Source organism: Myotis davidii, unplaced genomic scaffold (genome assembly GCF_000327345.1).
Source record: "Myotis davidii unplaced genomic scaffold, ASM32734v1 scaffold1115, whole genome shotgun sequence".
Classification (NCBI taxonomy): Eukaryota; Metazoa; Chordata; class Mammalia; order Chiroptera; family Vespertilionidae; genus Myotis; species Myotis davidii.
Genome location: NW_006287910.1, coordinates 1,525,759 through 1,543,582, shown reverse-complemented (window position 1 = coordinate 1,543,582; position 17,824 = coordinate 1,525,759). Strand labels below are relative to the sequence as shown.

Sequence of the window (17,824 nt, the reverse complement as noted above, 5' to 3'; positions counted from 1 at the left end):
CGGGCCGTAGTTTGCCCACGGCTGCTTTAGAAGGTCATAAAGCTTAAAAATTAAAAGCGTAAGTTTGGCCACACACCAGGTGGGTGTGCCAACTCCTTTCTCCAAGGGAGCCTCTATTTCCGATCTACAAAATAGGGATCCTGACACACCTTTGCTGGGCTGCTGCAGCAGGTGAACCGGGTCTCAGGCAGAGCACTTAGCACAGTACCCAGAGCACTTAGCACAGACACAGGAAAATGAAATATATGGCGGCTGTTTTTATTTCTTGTTACAAAACTCGGTCCCAGCTCCTCGGATTATTCTTCCAAAGAGTCTATAAATTGGTTCCGAGAGCAAGGCACTGGGAAGCGAAGCTGGTTCTGCCCTGGCTCTGACATTAACCAGCTGGGTGCCCCTGCGGCACGGCCCACACGTTTTCCAGCTCCACGGCCAAGGGGGAGGCGCGGTGCTCATGCTGCACACTGGCTCCTTCCTCCAGGCAGTGGCCTCTTATATAACCAAAGGCACTCCTCACTCCAAACTCCTCAAATACTTCCGCACAGAGGAACAGTACTCGGCCATAAAGAGGAATGAAGCGCTGACACCGGCTACATCTGAATGAACCTGAAAACCTGATGCCAAGTGAAAGCAGACAGATACAAAAGGCCACAGAGTAACAGGATCCCATTTACAGGAAATATCCAGAAGGGGCCAATCCACCGAGACAGAAAGTCGATGGGTGGGTGCCTCGGGCTGGGGAGCAGGGCGCGTGGGGAGTGACTGCCAATGAGGGTTTCTTTGGGGGATGAAGAAAATATTCTGGGATTAGATAGTGGTGACAGTTGCACAACCTTGTGAATATACTAAACACCACTGAATGTTACACTTAAAAGTGGTGAATTATATCTCAATAAAAATATCAAATCATTTTTAAAAGCCCAATTCTCTAAACCAGTCCTTTTTGCTTATGATAGAACAGTGGTTCTCAACCTTTTGGCCCTTTAAATACAGTTCCTTATGTTGTGGCCCAGCCATAAAATTATTTTCGTTGCTACTTCATAACTGTAATGTTGCTACTGTTATGAATCGTAATGTAAATATCTGATATGCAGGATGGTCTTAGGCGACCCCTGTGAAAGGGTCGTTCGACCCCCAAAGGGGTCGCGACCCACAGGTTGAGAACCTCTGTGATAGAAGCTAAAGTTTGACTCGGGCCCGAAGGCCCATCTGATTTGTAAACGTCCCGTCTGTAGCTTGTCTGGCCTCTGCTCCTACCATTCTTCCCCTCGCCCCTTGGGTCCAGCCAGCCCCACTGGCCTCCATGGTTACTTTTTCTCTGGGGCTGGCCAGGTGCAGTCTCAGGCCCTTCCACTCACTCTTTCTTCTCCTTGGTGGGGCCCCTCACCTCCACCAAGTAAAGACTCCAGTGTCCCCTTCTCCATAGGGTCTTCCATCATCTTAGCTAAAACTGCAAGCCTTCCCTATGGCTCTAGCCCGAGTCTTTTTTCCCCATAGCACTTATGACCATGTAGCACACTATATGGTGTGTTTGTTATGCCTACTGTCTCTCCCAATTAGGATGAATGAACACTCCATGAGGGCGGGGAATTGTGTCCGTGGTATTCACTGCTCTATCATCGGTGCCCATGACAGCACCTAAATCAAGGTAGGTACTCAGGTAATGTTTGTGGGTGGGCGGATGGATGGACGAATAGATAGGTAGGTGGGTGGGTAGGTAGCTGGGTGGATTTCCTGAAGGCAGGAGAGCATACACTCAGATGTGTCTCTTTAGCAGCAGAGAACACCAGGCGTCAAGGATCTCACCACCAGAACATACCAGCTCCCTCAGCCCAAGTGATGGGGTGGCTGCCGGCGGCACAGGGCATGAGTAGAGAGGGAGCAACATCATATGGCCCCTGTCAGACCCACAGCTTTGGCTTCTCCAGGAAGTAGCGGTCATTCATTCATCCACCTATTACTAACTGGGCACCTACTATGTGCGAGGCACTGTGTGCTCAGAGGTGAGGCAAGCATGGAGATCCTGACATTACCGGCACCTTGGATAGAAATCAGAAGAGATCACCAGAAACCGATATAGAGCCTGGTACATTGGCCAGGAATTGAACCTGGGAGGCAGGTGAGAATCCTACCATTGAACCCACTGGGTTCTTGGGAACGTCCGAGATAGAAATCATGTGAGTTCCCCAGAAAGTATTGCTCAGGCAACAGGTTTATCATATGTAGTCGGTGCATTGAGGGAAACAAGAGAGAAAGAGAAATGTTGCTCCCCAAACAAAAGCCAGGAAACGGTTTGAAAGAAGTTGAGGCGGGAAAGATGATGTCTAAGTGTGACATCTAAACATGTAGAGGCGGGGACTCTTTGGCACTTGTGTGTATAACTACATGCTTCTTCATGCGTCACATGTCTCATCAGCATATTAAATCTCCACCCAGGGGTGTGTTTTCTAGCTAAATTAAATGAGGGAAGGTCACGAAAGGACAGTCTATCTTGCTAGCATGCACCGGTGAGTGAAAGGAACCACATTTAAGCCCATCCAAGTAAAACTTGCAGAAAGCAGTGACCTTCAGTCTAGCTGCCAATGGGCTGTTAGGAGAACAGAAAGCACTGGGGCAATTAATGGGTCCCTGGCTTCCTGCCAGCTGGGCCGGGACGCAGCCTGCCTGTCTCACTGAGGCTCAGTCCAGTAGGAAATAGGTCTAACCTGGTTCTCTCTGTCAGGGTGTGTGTGGAAGTGTGTGAAGGTGACTGGGGTGGTAGGTGGTGGGGAGCTGGGGTTTGCTACCGCCTTGTCATGGGTGAGGGTAAACAATGGGAGAAATCCTTCACCAACAACGAAGAACACCCGTCCCACTCTAAGTGCTAACAGTGCCTCCACGGAGAAATGTGGCAAATGACTGAACCGTCCACGCCAGCCCAACCCCTAAACAACCTGACATCTGTTCTTACTGCCGGCCCAGCATCCACTGCCCAGTTGCTGGTAACAACATCTCAATTCCCTTTGGGGAACTGAACCTCGCCCAGCCTCAGTCTAGACCAGTGGTTCTCCACCTTCCTAACGCCGCGACCCTTTAATACAGTTCCTCATGTGGTGGTGACCCCCAATTTCATTGTTGCAAATTGAACATAATTAAAGCATAGTGATTAATCACAAAAACAATATGTAATTATATATGTGTTTTCCGATGGTCTTAGGCGACCCCTGTGAAAGGGTCGTTCGACCCCCCCAATGGGGTCGCTACCCACAGGTTGAGAACCGCTGGTCTAGAAGCTTCCGCCAAAGAGGAATCGCCCACATCCCACACCACGCTCATGACCCAGGCCTGGTTAATCTAAGCATACCATCTCCCTGGCTGTAGTGATTCAGGATAAGCATGTAGCCAACTGCCATCAATGAGACTCAATCCCACAGCTTTGCAGGAGCTAACAGGGAAAGTGGGGGCTGTCTCCTCACTGAGATAACAGGATGAACTGTAAACTGCTTGGTGAGCACATCTGACAACAAAACAAAACAAAACAAAAAACCAGAAAGGATAAAGTAGAGCTAAATGATGGCTAGAGATCTTTGGTGCACTTAGATCTAGCCATGCCTGAAACCCCAGTCATGCTTAAAACCAGCACTTTCCTAGACTTTTCAGTCTTGTGACTCAAAAATCCCTCATTCTTTTTTTTTACCCTAGTCAGATCTAAGTTAAGTTTCTGTGTCTTGCAAACAGTTCCTGACTATTTGCAAGACAAATAGTTCACTCAAATATCTCATTCATTCATTTCTCTACATACACTTGCTGAGTGTGCACCATTTGCCAAGTCCCCTATGTTCTAGGATACAAGCAAAAAAACCCAAGGTCCACGTATGACACCTGGAATGGCAACTATCTAATGAAAGGAGATACAAGGTAAAGCAGGAGGCAAGCTCACAAATCTTCCAAGATGGAAAATGCTAAATATTGCCGGCTGCCTAGGGAAGCTATTTTAGGAAAGTGCATTAAGTGGACATGATAAATGCCAGGCTCTGTAACCTAGAAAAACAGTCCCATCAACCCCACCATATGGCACCCCCATTCCTGTCTGACCTCCCGCGGCCTCTGTCTTCCATCACACCTACCAGCGGGTAAACACCTCATCATCCTTGAAGCTCAGGAATTCACCAGGGAAATGAACAGCAAACACCGTCCAGGGGAACCGAGGGCCACATATTTTATCCTAATGTAGTCAGAGGCTTCGGTGCCTCAGCCAGGGCCAAGGTCCTGACTGACACCCAGCTCAACAGATACCATCTCGGGAAGCCCATCACCCACCCCAAAACTGAGTGGCAAATTCAAGATCAAGAAAAGCCAGTCCGCACCTAGGCATCTCTTGCCATGGCTTCCTGATAGAGACCAGGGCAAGAAACAGTAAATGAAGGGCTAACGTGTTCAGGTGACAAGCTGGAAACTCCGTTTGATCAGAGGATTTAATGTGCAGAGCAAAGGGTGATGGGAAAAAAGTCCCCCATCCTAAGTGTAACACAACCCATGGATTAAACCCTATCGTTGCTCCCTCTGGCTGAAGATCTTTTCCTATTAAAAAAAAAAAAAAAAGGGCAATTCAAAATGCCTTCACCCGGCTGGAGTAGCTCAGTGGTTGAGTGTCAACCTATGAACCAGGAGGTCACGGATTGGATCCCAGTCAGGGCACATGCCTGGGCTGTGGGCTCAATCCCCACTGTGGGGCATAAAGGAGACAGCAGATCAATGATTCTCTCTCATCACTGATGTTTCTATCTCTCTATCCCTCTCCCTTCCTCTCTGAAATCAATAAAAATACATTTTTTAAAAAACAACAAAAACAAAACACCTTGGATTTCTATATGATTTGCTATCACTTGTGTAAAAGTAAAGTAACTAAAAGAGACATATAAGCTTAATGACATTTGTGATGCATAGTCACTGTTATGCTGATATATAGGCTCTCTCTAGAAATACACAAAAGAAGCTGGGAGGAAAAGAGCTATGCTTTTCACTGCAGACCAGCAGTTCTCAACTGGGGGGCCATTTGGCAATGTCTGGAGACTTGTGTGATTGTCACACTGGAAGGAGAGGCACCACTTAGCATCTTGAGGGTAGAGGTCAGGAATGTTGCTAAACACCCTACAATGCACAGAACAGCCCCCACAACAAAGAGACAAGGAGTTATCGGGGTCCTAAATGTCAACAGTGCTGAGGTGGCAAGCCCCGTTGTAGATCCTTCAAAACAGCTGTAACTATTTTTACCACAGCAACACATTACTGTTTTTAAAAGAAAACGTATCACATATACAAAATAGAGTCCTATATAATAAAAGGCCAATATGCAAAACAACTGAACGGCAGAATGACCGGTTGCTATGACGTGCACTGACCACCAGGGGGCAGATGTTCAACGCAGTGTGCTCCCACAGGGGGAGCACCGCTAAGCCAAAAGCCGGGATCACGACTGGTGAGCGCAAAGGCGGTGGCGGGAGCCTCTCCTGCCTCCACAGCAGTGCTAAGGACCCCCAAGGGTTCCCAACTTGCGAGAGCGTGCAGGCCCACCCCTCAGTGCACAAATGGGGTGCACCAGGCCTCTAGTACAGTTATAAACATGTAGAGACTATTTAACAACTTAAAGAAAAATAATTAAATGAACACCCTCTATAACTACCATCCAGTCTTACATTGTTTTTACTTTTAAAAATCAAAGGTGGTTGTTGAATCCCTGGGGAAAATCAGGCAGATTGGAGGGTGAAAGAAGAAGACGGTAGAACCTTCTAGCCTGGAATGCCACTGTGTCTGAGCTGGAAGGCTTCTTGGAAACAGAGTCCCAGAACAGCTAGGGGATGGCAAGTCACTCCCTGTGCCAACTCCAGTAGCTGACAGTGGTCACCTGGGGCATTGCTCGAACCTAACTCAGGGGGCGGGAACACCATGACTAACCGAGGATGTCTGGAATGGGCAAGGGAGGAGGGGGACGGCAGGGCCCCATACGGGACATCCCTGTGGCCTAGCCCCTTCGTGTTTAATACGTGAAAACCAGAGGAGGAGGTCACACCCTGAGCTGGCAGCAGAACCAGCAGACGTCCTGACTCTCAGAAGAACATTCCATTCCTCTAGGCCGGGTCAGCATCCTACGGCCCGTGGTCCACACCTGTCTACGTCTGGCCCCTGAGCTTAGAACAAATATATTTCAACAAACACTGAAAAGACAGGAGTTTCCTTAAACATTCCACCTGCAACTCAGCTGTGACGAGACAGATGTTAGTCTAATAGGAAACTGGACAATTTATGAAAATGTGTGCATTTAGTTCATAGAATTCCCGTAAGAATATACTGGGTAGGCAAAAGTAGGTTTACAGTTGTGAGTACACAAAGCAGAGTTTATGCTTGTATTATTATTTCTTAATTATTGTATTATTTATTTCTACCACAACTGAATAGAAAAAACAAAATCCCTGCCTTCCTGGAATTGACATTCCAGTAGAGAGAGACACAGTAAGTGAAAGAATAAGGAAATTTTTAGTGTGTTTGGCATTGCCACTCGAAGTGTGGTGCACAGGTCACTGCCAACACAAGTCTGTGACCGGTCAGCAGTAGGTAAGGACCCGGCACCGTAATGTAGCTCAACTACTGCACTGAGCACCCGGTTTAGCTCAGCTGACATTTTTATTCTTGGCAAGACCTTCTCGATGGAGGAAGCAGAGGATGCTGGTGGACATTCTGGTGCAAACTCCTTATTTTATGGGGAACCCGTAACAAACAGTTGCTGAACTGGCTACTTTGAGGACCCTGGGCTGGAAGCTGCTAAGCGTTACAAATAAAATAAAGGGGTGTGTGTGTGGCACTTTTTATTTTTTAAATTTTATTTTATTTTTTAAGATACATTTTTATTGATTTCAAAGAGGAAGGGAGAAGGAAAGAGAGAGAGAAACATCAATGATGAGAGAGAATTATTGATCAGCTGCCTCCTGCATGCCCCATACTGGGGACCGAGCCTGCAACCCGGGCATGTGCCCTTGACTGGAATCAAACCTGGGACCCTTCAGTCCACAGGCCGACGCTCTATCCATTGAGCCAAACAAGCTAGGGCTGTAGGGCACTTTTTAAAGGGAGTGATAGGAGAAGGCCTTGTTAAAATTTAAAAATACTTAGATATGATAATAAATCAATATAAAATGATGTGGCCAAGAAAACTTGGCTTCACTCACCAGGAAAGGTGTGCAGACCCAGGTGAAGGTCCCCATGGCAGCCAGGTAGGCAGACTTTTTCAGCACCTTCAGCTCCTCCTGCCGGATGGCCAGCACCTTGTCTTTGAATGCCAGCTCCCAGGCGTAAAGCTTTAGCACTTTGATCCCGTTGAGAATTTCATTCATCAGCTTAATCCGACTGTCTTTGCTCTTCATGTGGGCCACCTTCAAAGAGAAGAGCAATGAGCCCACATCTGGGGGCTGGCCTGCTCACTTCTGGCCTTGGCACCACACCATCCATCACTCATCCCCCAGCCTATTCAAATGGGCCTTCCTGAGGGTGTGGAAACGGAGCCAACCCTGCAACTGCCATGAACCCTACTCCTGACCCTGAGAGCGCTCCAAGGGACTCCAAGGGGAAGAAAACAAAACCCTGCTTTGAATCATGTTAAATTAGACACAAAGAAACCTGTAAGATTGAGGACTAGAGGCAAGAAAAATCCTTCAGGTACCCAGGGGAAAAAAGCGAACATGGTCCCTACACTGCAGATTCAAATACAAGAGAGATGATGTTGGGTTCTTCCCTCAGTTTCCTTATTTTCTTTATGAATTTTCAGCCATAATCCTGGTAAAATACTGAAATGTTTCTTTAACAGCTGGCACTGGTTCTGTCCACACCATGCAGCTGTTAAATATTGCTAAGAGCAATCTTGCTCTTCCCAGGTGCCGGGCACTTTTCTGAGCCTTTTACATGCATTCGGGCGTTTAATGCTCACAAGAACCCCATCGTGAGTGCCACAGTCATGCCTGGGCCCCCGATGAGGACACTGAGCACCAGGAGTGGGAGCCGTGACTGCAGCTGTTTCAGAGGTGGCTCTCAGGGAAGCCCACATGTGGCAGGCGTGAAAGGCGCCAGGGCCACAGCCCCTTCCTCGCCTCTCCTCTCCTGCCTGTCCCGCCCCCGCTTGCTGGGGCCTCATCCCCACAATCCTGGGAGTCATCTCTCCTCGGGCACCATCAGCGGGGCCGGGCCCTCTCGTTTGAAACTCCACAGGCACATCATAAATAGCCATCGGCAGGGACGGGGAAGTAAACTCTGGCCCGGCTCTGTTATGGACCATCAGGCACCAGTTCAAGAGGATGAAGTCAGGCTCACGCCACAGAAAAATCCCCGAGGCACGGTGTCAAATGATGACATCAGGCCGCCAAACAGGCCCTTCCGTGTAAAAATACATGTGGTCACAACAGCACAAAAACATACATATACACACCACACCTAACTATACGATCAGATCTCTTTATGCATGCACAGAAAGGTCCGTGTTCACTGTGGGCAAGAGGGGACATCCCCTTCTAATCTATGCACCTTAGTATTACTGGAACATTTTTTTAATAATGAGTAAGCATTCACTCTGCTACTTGGGTATTTAAGAATTTAAAATACAAAGTATCTCAGAAACTAAAGAGTTGATCACTGTATCTAGCATAAGGTAAAGGGGGGAGAGAGCGTAGGGGTCATTTTTACTTAACTCTTAAAAATGCACACATGCACACACGAATACATTCCGGGGAAGTAAGGATTTCTTGGAGGCTCCCAGACATGCTTTCAGTACTGGCCCGCTGGTCTAATGATTTCGGGAGCTCACAACCTTGGATGCCCATTGTGATCACCCAGGAAGCTTTAAAGACTTGTCATGCCCGGCCCCACCCATATCAGGTGAATCAGAATCCCTGGATGGGGGCCCAGACATCGGCATTTGTTAAAGCTCCTCCGGGGATCCCAACAGGTAGGCAAGGCTGACGACCCCACATCCTGAGCAGAAGAAACTCCGCCAAAACCCCAGTAGAGAGACCCCAGGCCAGGGCCCAGCTTAGAGTCTGGTGGAGACAGATCCCTACCTGGTAGGTCTTGGTCTTCATGGCCATCACAGCGTTCAGGGGGACCATGAGGATCATCACAGCCACCCCGGCCAGGACGGAGGGGCCCAGGTTCTAAGGAAGGAAAGAGGACAAAGGTTCACACAGGCTTCCCGGACTGAGCCACCACTCCGACTCCGCCCAGCAGGTTCGAGGCACTTCCACTCTTTCACCCAATTTTCAGATTTATTCCTGAGCACCTCAGCCCCTTTAAGAACATACAGGTCGCCCTAGCCACTTTGGCTCAGTGGATAGAGCACCGGCCTGTGGACTGCAGAGTCCTGGGTTTGATTCCAGTCAAGGGCACATGCCAGGGTTGCAGGCTCAATCCCCAGTAGGGGGCATGCAGGAGGCAGCTGATCAATGATTCCCTCTCATCAATGCTGTTTCTTTCTCTCCCTCCCTCTCCCTTCTTCTCTAAAATGAATAAAAATATATATTAAAAAGAACATGCAGGTTCATGATCCTTTATTGGAACCGTTGGGACCAGATGTAATTAGGTGTTGAGCAGAAGAGCTACCACAGCCAGCCCGAGGTTATTATATTTGAAGGTCTGCTACGAATCTGGCCCTTGGCTGGCATCTGGGAGCTCGGGTTTGGGGAGAGCTCCCATCGTTTTCAGAACTGATGCAAGCGGCTCCCTGCGCCTGAACTGTTTATACAAGCAATGTGGGTGTGTGCTGAACACCCCTCTTCCTGCTGGGAGTCTGGAAGTTTGTAAGCGCCAGGTAGAGGCGATGTGACCAGCCCCTCAATAGAAATCCTGGGCTCCAGGTCTCTATGAGCTTCCCTGGCTGGCCACGTTCCACCCACGTGTCACACCTGGTTGCTGGGGAATCCAGGGCATCCTGTGTGTCACCACTGAAAGGATTCCTGGAAGCCTGTGTCTGGTTTCCCCCTAAAACTTCCACCCCTTCTTCACTCAGCCTGCTGTAACAGACTCTAGCCCCGAGTCCTCCTAATAAATCATCGAACGGACGTGCTCTCGGGGACCCTGACACAGGTGTATGTGCCCTTCTATGCATCCACCCCACCAGGCCTGGCACAGCACTCCATGAGCAAAGGCACTGATTCTTCAGCAGCAAAACAGGAATATCCACAATGAGAGACATAATCAAGGTCACAAGGAGTTCGCGTTAGTGCAGGTCAGGTTTTGCCACCAAATGAGTTAAGGAAAACTTTGGGATTTCAGACTGTTTGGCTGGGATCTGTAGATAAGAGACTGTAGATTTTTTTCTTTTGTCCCATTGCAAACAAGGAAACTACTGTTTCAGAGAGGTCAAGAAGGGCCAGCCATATAGATCGGTATCTTCCAACCGCCACAGGCACAGGAGACAGCCTGAGAAGTGAGCCCAGGGTGCATTTTTCTCAGCTGAAACCTGCAGCTGGAACTCGAGGGTCATGTGCTTCCCCCACCTTAGGCATTCAGAAAAACGGAGCCTTAGTCCCTTCCAAGTAGTCACCTGCAAGGGCCTTGGGCCTAGTTCCAAAAAATACTACTGCTGATCCAAGTGAAGGTTAATCTACCTGTGAGAACAAAGGTGATTCCTACCAACAATCAAAGGCATTCAGAACTCTGCCAGTGACTAAGAGAGACTGAGAACCTCTGTGTACCACGCACTGTTCCACAAGCATGACCTGCATTAATTCATTAAATTGTCCCAACACCCCTATGATGAGAGGTACCGTTATCATCACCAGTTACAGAAGCGGACACTGAGGCTTAGAGACACTAAGTAACTAAGACACAGAGCTAGTAATGGAAGGGGCAGGATTTGAACCCAGGCAGTCTGATTCCAGAGCTTGCACTGTTTTTACTGGTCAGAGAGAGAAATCCTATTTTTGGTCTAAGTCAGTGATCCCCAACCAAATAGGACTCCCCCGCAACCCCCCCAGAGTACATCTGGCAATGTCTAGAGACATTTAGGTTGTCCTTACTGGGGACTGAGAGGAGAGCTGTGTTATTGGTGTCCAGTGGGTAGAAGCCAGGGATGCTGTTAAAACATCCTACAACGAAGAACGCAACCCCACAATAGAGAATTATCTGGCCCCAAATGCCAATAACACATTCAGCATCCCTCATTGAAAACAAAGCAATTTTCTTCACAGTTCATAAACCAACCCAAAAAGCAAGTCTAAAAGTATTAAAAAAGATATTTTACCCACAGCAGCACCTGCTGGGGAAGTGGATATCCCAACACTTTCTGGGAAAGCGGATGTTGGAAAAGACATTAATTTTGACATCTAAATAGTGGTATTTATTTCCTAAGTTTCATTAACAGAAACAATTTATAATCATTTGCTGTCTGCTCTATAAATACACAAAAAGTGTAAAATGCAACCAAACCAACAGATAATTTTGTGCACCTATTATGCACATGTTGGGCCTATACCCAAGGATATGAAAACAAGACCCTGTGAGTCCATGAATAGCTAACATGCCCCTAAGAGAGGGAGGGGTGGTACACTAAGTGTGCAAAAAAACTATTCTATAAGGTAAAATCAGACGAGTTTCTATACTAAAGCGATTGGGGTTCAATAAAGGAATAAGTCCATCTAATTGAGAAGGAAAAATATCAGTGGCATTTGTCACAGCCTTGAGGGATGGGTGGGATTTCATCCTTAGGGAGGAAAGACGGAAGGGCATTTTTACTGGAAGGAAAGGCTCAGAAGGGAGAAAGAATAAGTCATGTGTTAGAACATGGGCATCTTCGCTCCTCATCTTTTGATTTGGGGAACTGTTCCTTGCCTCGTACAAGGGCTGTCAATCATACTTCCACCCCTTTCACAATGAGAGCGAGCTTGTGATCCAGCTGGCCAATCAGAAGACTTTGCCTCCTGCTTCACAGTGATTGGTTCAGGGATGTGAAGAGCACTGTGCCAAGCCAATCAGAGTGCTCCCTGGGACTCTAGCTAAGGCAAAGAGGAATGTTCTTTTCTTTGACACCACTATCTGTAAAAATGATACAAGCCCAAAGTATAAAAGCCAGTTAGGGAAACTCCATTGAGAATAAAGTCAACTCAGAGGAAAAGAGGGCCAAAAAATGACTAAAGAGTAAAACTGAGTCCTTACAGTACTCCTTGAACTCCTGGACCCATCCATGCCCGAAGTCCCTGGACTTTTCAGTTACATGCATGCACCCACAAAATTCCCTTAATTTGCCTATGCTATTTTAAAACTGATTTATTTTCTTTTTCTTTTTCTTTTTAGGAATGTATACCCAGATGTTACAATTATGCCTGCTGTGATCCTATCCCCCTCAAACACCAAATTGCATCACGAGATCTCCAAGAAACCTGAGGGCGAAAAGTATTGCTGGCTAAACAGGCCTCTCCGACCACTTTATTACTCAGCAGACAAATACTTTGAAGGTAGTGCCTTCTTTCTTTTCCCTGCCACTTTTCTCATTATTTTTTTTTCATCATTTCTTTTTTCTCCTTTTATTCCCATCTCTCCTACCCCTCCCCTTAGGCAATTGTCAGCTTGTTCACAGTATCTATGGGTCTGTTTCTGTTTTGTTTTGTTTATTCATTTGTTCTGCTATTTTAAATTCCACATATAAGTGAAATCATAATATGTGCCTTCTCTGACTTATTTCCGTTAGCACAATACCCTCTAGGTCTATCCATTATGTCGCAGCTGGCAAGATTTCGTTCGCTTTTATTGCTGAATAATATTTCATTGTGTGACCATTCATGTATGGATAGACATTTAGGTTGCTTCTATATCTTGATTATTACTAGTAATGCTACAATGAGCACAGGGGTGCATACACCTTTCAAATTAGTATTTTTATTTTCTTTGGATAAATACCCAGAAGTGGAATTGCTGATTCATGCGGTGGTTCTATTTTTAACTTCCTGGAATTCCCATTCTGTTTTCCTTGGTGGCTGCAGCTAGTTACAATCCCACCAACAGTGCACCAGGGTTCCCTCTCCACATCCTTGTCAGCACTTGTTATCGGTCCATTTATTAACGACTGACATTCTAATAGGTGTGAGGGGATAGCTCATTGTGGTTTTAATTTGCATTTCCATGGCGATTAGTGATGTTGAGGATCTTTTAACAGGTCTGTTGGCTATTTATATGTCCTCTTTGGAGAAATACCTATTCCGGTTCTTTGTCCATTTCTCAGTTGGATTGTTCTTTTTGGTGCTAAGTTGTAGAAGTTTCCCCATATAGTTAGGATATTAGCTCCTTACCGATGTATCATTTGCAAATATCTTCTCCCATTTAGTAGGTTGGTTGTCTTTTTGTTTTGATTTGCTTCATTGTGCAAAACGATTTTAGCTTGATATAGTTCCATTTATCTATTTATTTTTCTTTTGTTGCCCTTGCCTGAGGAGACACATCCAAAAAGATATTGCTTTCTTTTCATTTCTATTTGCATGAAATATCTTTTTGCATTCCATCATATTCAGTCTGTATGTGTCTTTCGACCTGAAGTGAATCTCCTATAGGCAGCATATACATGGGGCAAGTTTTTTAATTTTCTCAGCCACCTGTCTTTTCATTGGAGCACTTAATCCATTTGTATTAAAAGTGGTTCTTAGCCCTAACTGGTTTGGCTCAGTGGATAGAGCATCGGCCTGCGGACTGAAAGGTCCCAGATTCGATTCCAGTCAAGGGCACATGCCGGGGTTGTAGGCTTGATCCCCCGTAGGGGGCCTCTAGGAGGCAGCTGATCAATGATTCTCTCTCATCATTGATGTTTCTATCTCTCTCTCTCTCCCTCTCTCTTCCTCTCTGAAATCAATAAAAATATATTTTTTTTAAAAAGTGGTTCTTAGTAAGTATGTTTATTGCCATTTTGTTCATTGTTCTTGGGTTGTTTTATAGCTGTCTTCTATTCCTTTCTTCTTCTCTTGATCTCTTCCCTTGGGGTTTACTGTTGTTCTTTAGTGTTCCTTTCTCTTTGTTCCTCGTATAGCTTTTGTAGATTTTTGGTTTGTGGTTACCATGAGTCCTATGTACAGCGTGGAACAAAAGCAGGTTTATGAGTATGCAAAACAGTTTATTCTCACTTATTATTTGTGATATTTTCCATATGCACAACTGTAAAGCTACTTTAACCCCACCCTGTATGTCATTCTTTATTTATAGCAGTCTTTTTAAAGACACTTATGTTTGAATGTATAAGGACTACGTTCAATCCCCCTCCATACTTATGTTACTGATGTCATATTTTAGATCTTTTTGTAATCTGTATCTGCTACAATGTATTGTGTTGAAATCTGGTACTTTTTTCTTTTGACCTTCATTGTAGCCTTTCAAATGTCTGATTAGCTATATTTACTAAATATTTGGCTTTAACTGTGACTTTTTTTTGTTCTGTTCTCATATTTTCTTATTTCCGGTTATGGCCTTTTCTGCTTAAAGAAGACCCTTTAACATTTCTTGCAAAGCTAGCTTAATGGTGATGAACTCCTTTCTCTTTTCAATTCTGAATGATAATCTTTCTGGGGGAAATTATTCTAGGTTGTAGGTTCCTTTTTTTCAGCACTTCTAAGATGTCCTACCACTCCCTTCTGACCTGTAAATTTGCTGATAGCATCATGGAGTTTCTTTTATACATAGCTCATTTTCCTCTTGCTGCCTTAAGATCGTATCCTCATCTTTAATTTGTAATATATCTTGGTGTGGGTTTCTTTGGGTTCATCTTATTTGGAACTCTCTGTACTTTCTGGACCTGAATGTCTGTTTCCTTTCTCAGATTCGGAAAGTTTTCAGCCATTATGTCTTCAAATAGGTTTTCTGTACCTTTCTCTCTCTTCTCCTTCTGGGAATCCCTATGATATGAATGTTAGTGTGCACGATGTTATCCCAGATGAGATGATCCTCATTTTTAAAAATTCTTTTTGCTGTTCTGATTGGTTGATTTTACTAGTCTACCTTCCATGTCACTGATCCATTCTTCTGTGTTAGCCAATCTCCTGTTGATTCCTTCTAACATATTTTTCATTGCAGTTATTGTCTCTTTGTTGTTCTCCCAAAGTTCCTCTATTGCACTTGCAAGTTTGGTGAGCATCCTTATGACTATTTCTTTTCATTCTTAATCAGACAAATTACTTACCTCCATTTCCTTAGGGGGTTTTTTTCTGGGGATTTTTCTTATTCATTCAGTTAACTTAAAAAATTCTGCTGTCTTTTCATTTTGTTTGATTTTCTATTTTTGTTTATACAAATTAGACAATAGCTCTCTCCCAGTCTTGAAAAAGTGGCCTAATGAAGAAGCAGTCTCTGTAGGCTGCCAGGTGGTTTGGGCAGGCCGGTAGGAGCTGAACAGGTGCCTAAGGTGTCCAAATCGCTGGCCTACTGAGCTGGAGTGGTTCCAAGCGGGGAGGCCACCTTGTGCGGCAACGCCCTGTTGATTCTCTTCTGCTTGCTTCCTTTGTTCGCGGCAGAAAGGGCTCAGGCAGTGTGTCCGGAAGCACACTCAGTGATCTTGCAGGTAGGCCAGGGCACCTGGATAGAGCCCCCACCCACCCTTTGGAGACAGAGGGGGACATAAGCAATGACCTGCAGCCCCCGGAGAGCCCTCGCAGCTGTCCAGCCTTCTCTGTATGTCTCTCTCTTTTCGTTGTGCAGAAAGTGGTCTTGTGTAGAAGTGACCTCGTTGCAGGCTCCTCTGCTGGGTAGTTTAGGGAATCCAGCTGGATCCAGGCAGGCACTTGGCTCCTGGGGCGCTGGCTTGTGTGGCTGGAGTGGTTCCTGGCCTTCCTGCCAGGTGCCAGTGGTGACACCTGTTGTTCCCGGCTGCTCCCTTGCTCAGAGGCAGTGGCTCTGGGCGATGTAGCTGGTAACTGCTGGGGTGATCTTGCAGATAGGCCAAGGCCCAGATCAGACCTCTACCAGCCACACGGAAGTGGAGGGGAATGTAAACACCCGCTGCTCCAGCTCGGAGAGTCCCCGCAGGGCTTCCCTAGCTTCCGGGCCATCTCTACTCGTCTCTTTACCTTGTTAGTCAGGAACTGCTCATTGTCAGCATACCTGTGTATTTGAGTTTGCTCACGGGAGAGGGGAGTTCAGCATCCTTCGCTGATTCCATCTGGTATATTTCTACCCTTGCAACCAAGAGATTGTGACCAACATAATCCAGGGCTAGTGAATAAATGAGTTAGGATAGTGTTTGGAAGAATACAGTGGCAGAAATATGGTATGTATGTTGTAAGGTTGTTAATTACACGAATTGTCAAGAAAAGATGAATGCAAATACTATGCCACCAAAGAGAACATAACCCAACAACTGAGGAAAGTAATAAAATATCCAGGAATTGGCTGATGGTCAGAAAAGAAAATGTAAATGACAGCAAGAACTACCGTGAGCTACAGAGGTTCTTGTCGCCAACACCACTCCCTCGTCCCCACCGCCCACACACGGAGGTCCCTCCCACATGACAGGCACCCATATCGGACACACACCAGCCACAGGAGGTAGAGCGCAAGGAAGACTTGCAGAGGGGCCGACCAGACCATGTTAATGTATGTGGTCAGGTCCATGAACCTCTGGGCGTCCACAGACATGAGGTTGACGATCTCCCCGACCGTGGAGGACTTTCTGGCAGAATTGGTGATCACCAGGGCCTGCGGGACAAAGGAGAGGGAAGGGTGAGTGTGGCAGATGAGGAGGAGCCTGTACACTGCCTCCAGGCCCTGGTGAAAGAAGGAGGCTGCTCAGGAGTGGACAGGCCACCGCTCTTTCCTCCTCCCCTGCTGACTTACCTGCCTTCCCAGCTCGTCCGTCTCAGCATGAAGCCCCCACTCGTATCGATGCGCTCACTGTCTCCCTCTCTGAGGCAGTGGAAGGGACCTCGGAAGTTGCCTAAACCTGGACTTTGCATCCTTTTTCCTGTACACACACCTTGCCCGGGGAGTTTATTACCATGCAGGCTCTGATTCAGGACTGGCCAGGACCTGAGACTGCATTTCTAACAGGCTCCCAGATGGCCCTGCTCATCCCCAAACACACTGAGGGACCAAGGTCTAGGCCAGGGTTTGTCATGTTGGCACTCCAGACATTCGAGGCTGGGTCGTGCTTGGTGGGGCTGTCCTGTGCAACACAGGATGTTTAGCAGCATCCCTGGCCTCTCCCCACTAGATGCCCGCACCTTCAGGTGTGACAACCGAAAACATCTCCCGACATGGACAAACATCACCTGGAGGGACAAAACACCCTGGTGTTCAGACATGGCTTCACACTGTGATCTGGGACTTTGAGGAATAATGATGCCTGGGTCCCACCTAAGAGATCCCGCTTTGGTTTCTTAGGGGGGAACAGCCCTGGCATAAGGAATGTGTGAAGCTCGCTAAGTGAGTCTGACTTGCAGACAGGGCTGGGAACCAATGATCTAGGCCATCCTTCCTATCTGCTAGACCAGGGGTGGGCAACTCCTGGCACACGGGCCAAACATGGCATGCCAGTAACTTTTGCTGGCACACAAAACCCTCTCTTATAATCATCCATTTACAATTGTGAATCTTTGTTCTCAGTGATGAATTTTGTTAAGTCTCATAATAGAAGTAGCCTGACGGATGAAAGCAGTAGCTCGTGCATATCTCTGAAGGTCACAAAATATAAACCTGATGTAAAATCTCTGTCATCAGTGATGCAGCAGCAAAGTCCCACTGATAATGTCAAATGGAGTCATAAAGTTTTCTGTCGGACTATCAGTGTACATGTATACATTAAAAAATAAATGTATTTTTCATCATATACTGTGTTCTTGGC

The 17,824-nt window shown here is 46.5% G+C and overlaps 1 protein-coding gene across 1 annotated transcript in view; it reads right to left on the bottom strand.

Moving 5' to 3' along the window:
• Positions 1-17,824, bottom strand: part of ABCC1 (ATP binding cassette subfamily C member 1) — a 108,010-nt gene that overhangs the window by 49,822 nt on the left and 40,364 nt on the right. Inside the window, exons 10-12 of the mRNA XM_015561295.1 lie at positions 16,519-16,766; positions 9,078-9,170; positions 7,200-7,403 (exon numbers count right to left, since the gene is read on the bottom strand). Coding sequence (XP_015416781.1) covers positions 7,200-7,403; positions 9,078-9,170; positions 16,519-16,766 — 545 coding nt within the window. The remainder of the gene's footprint in view (positions 1-7,199; positions 7,404-9,077; positions 9,171-16,518; positions 16,767-17,824) is intronic.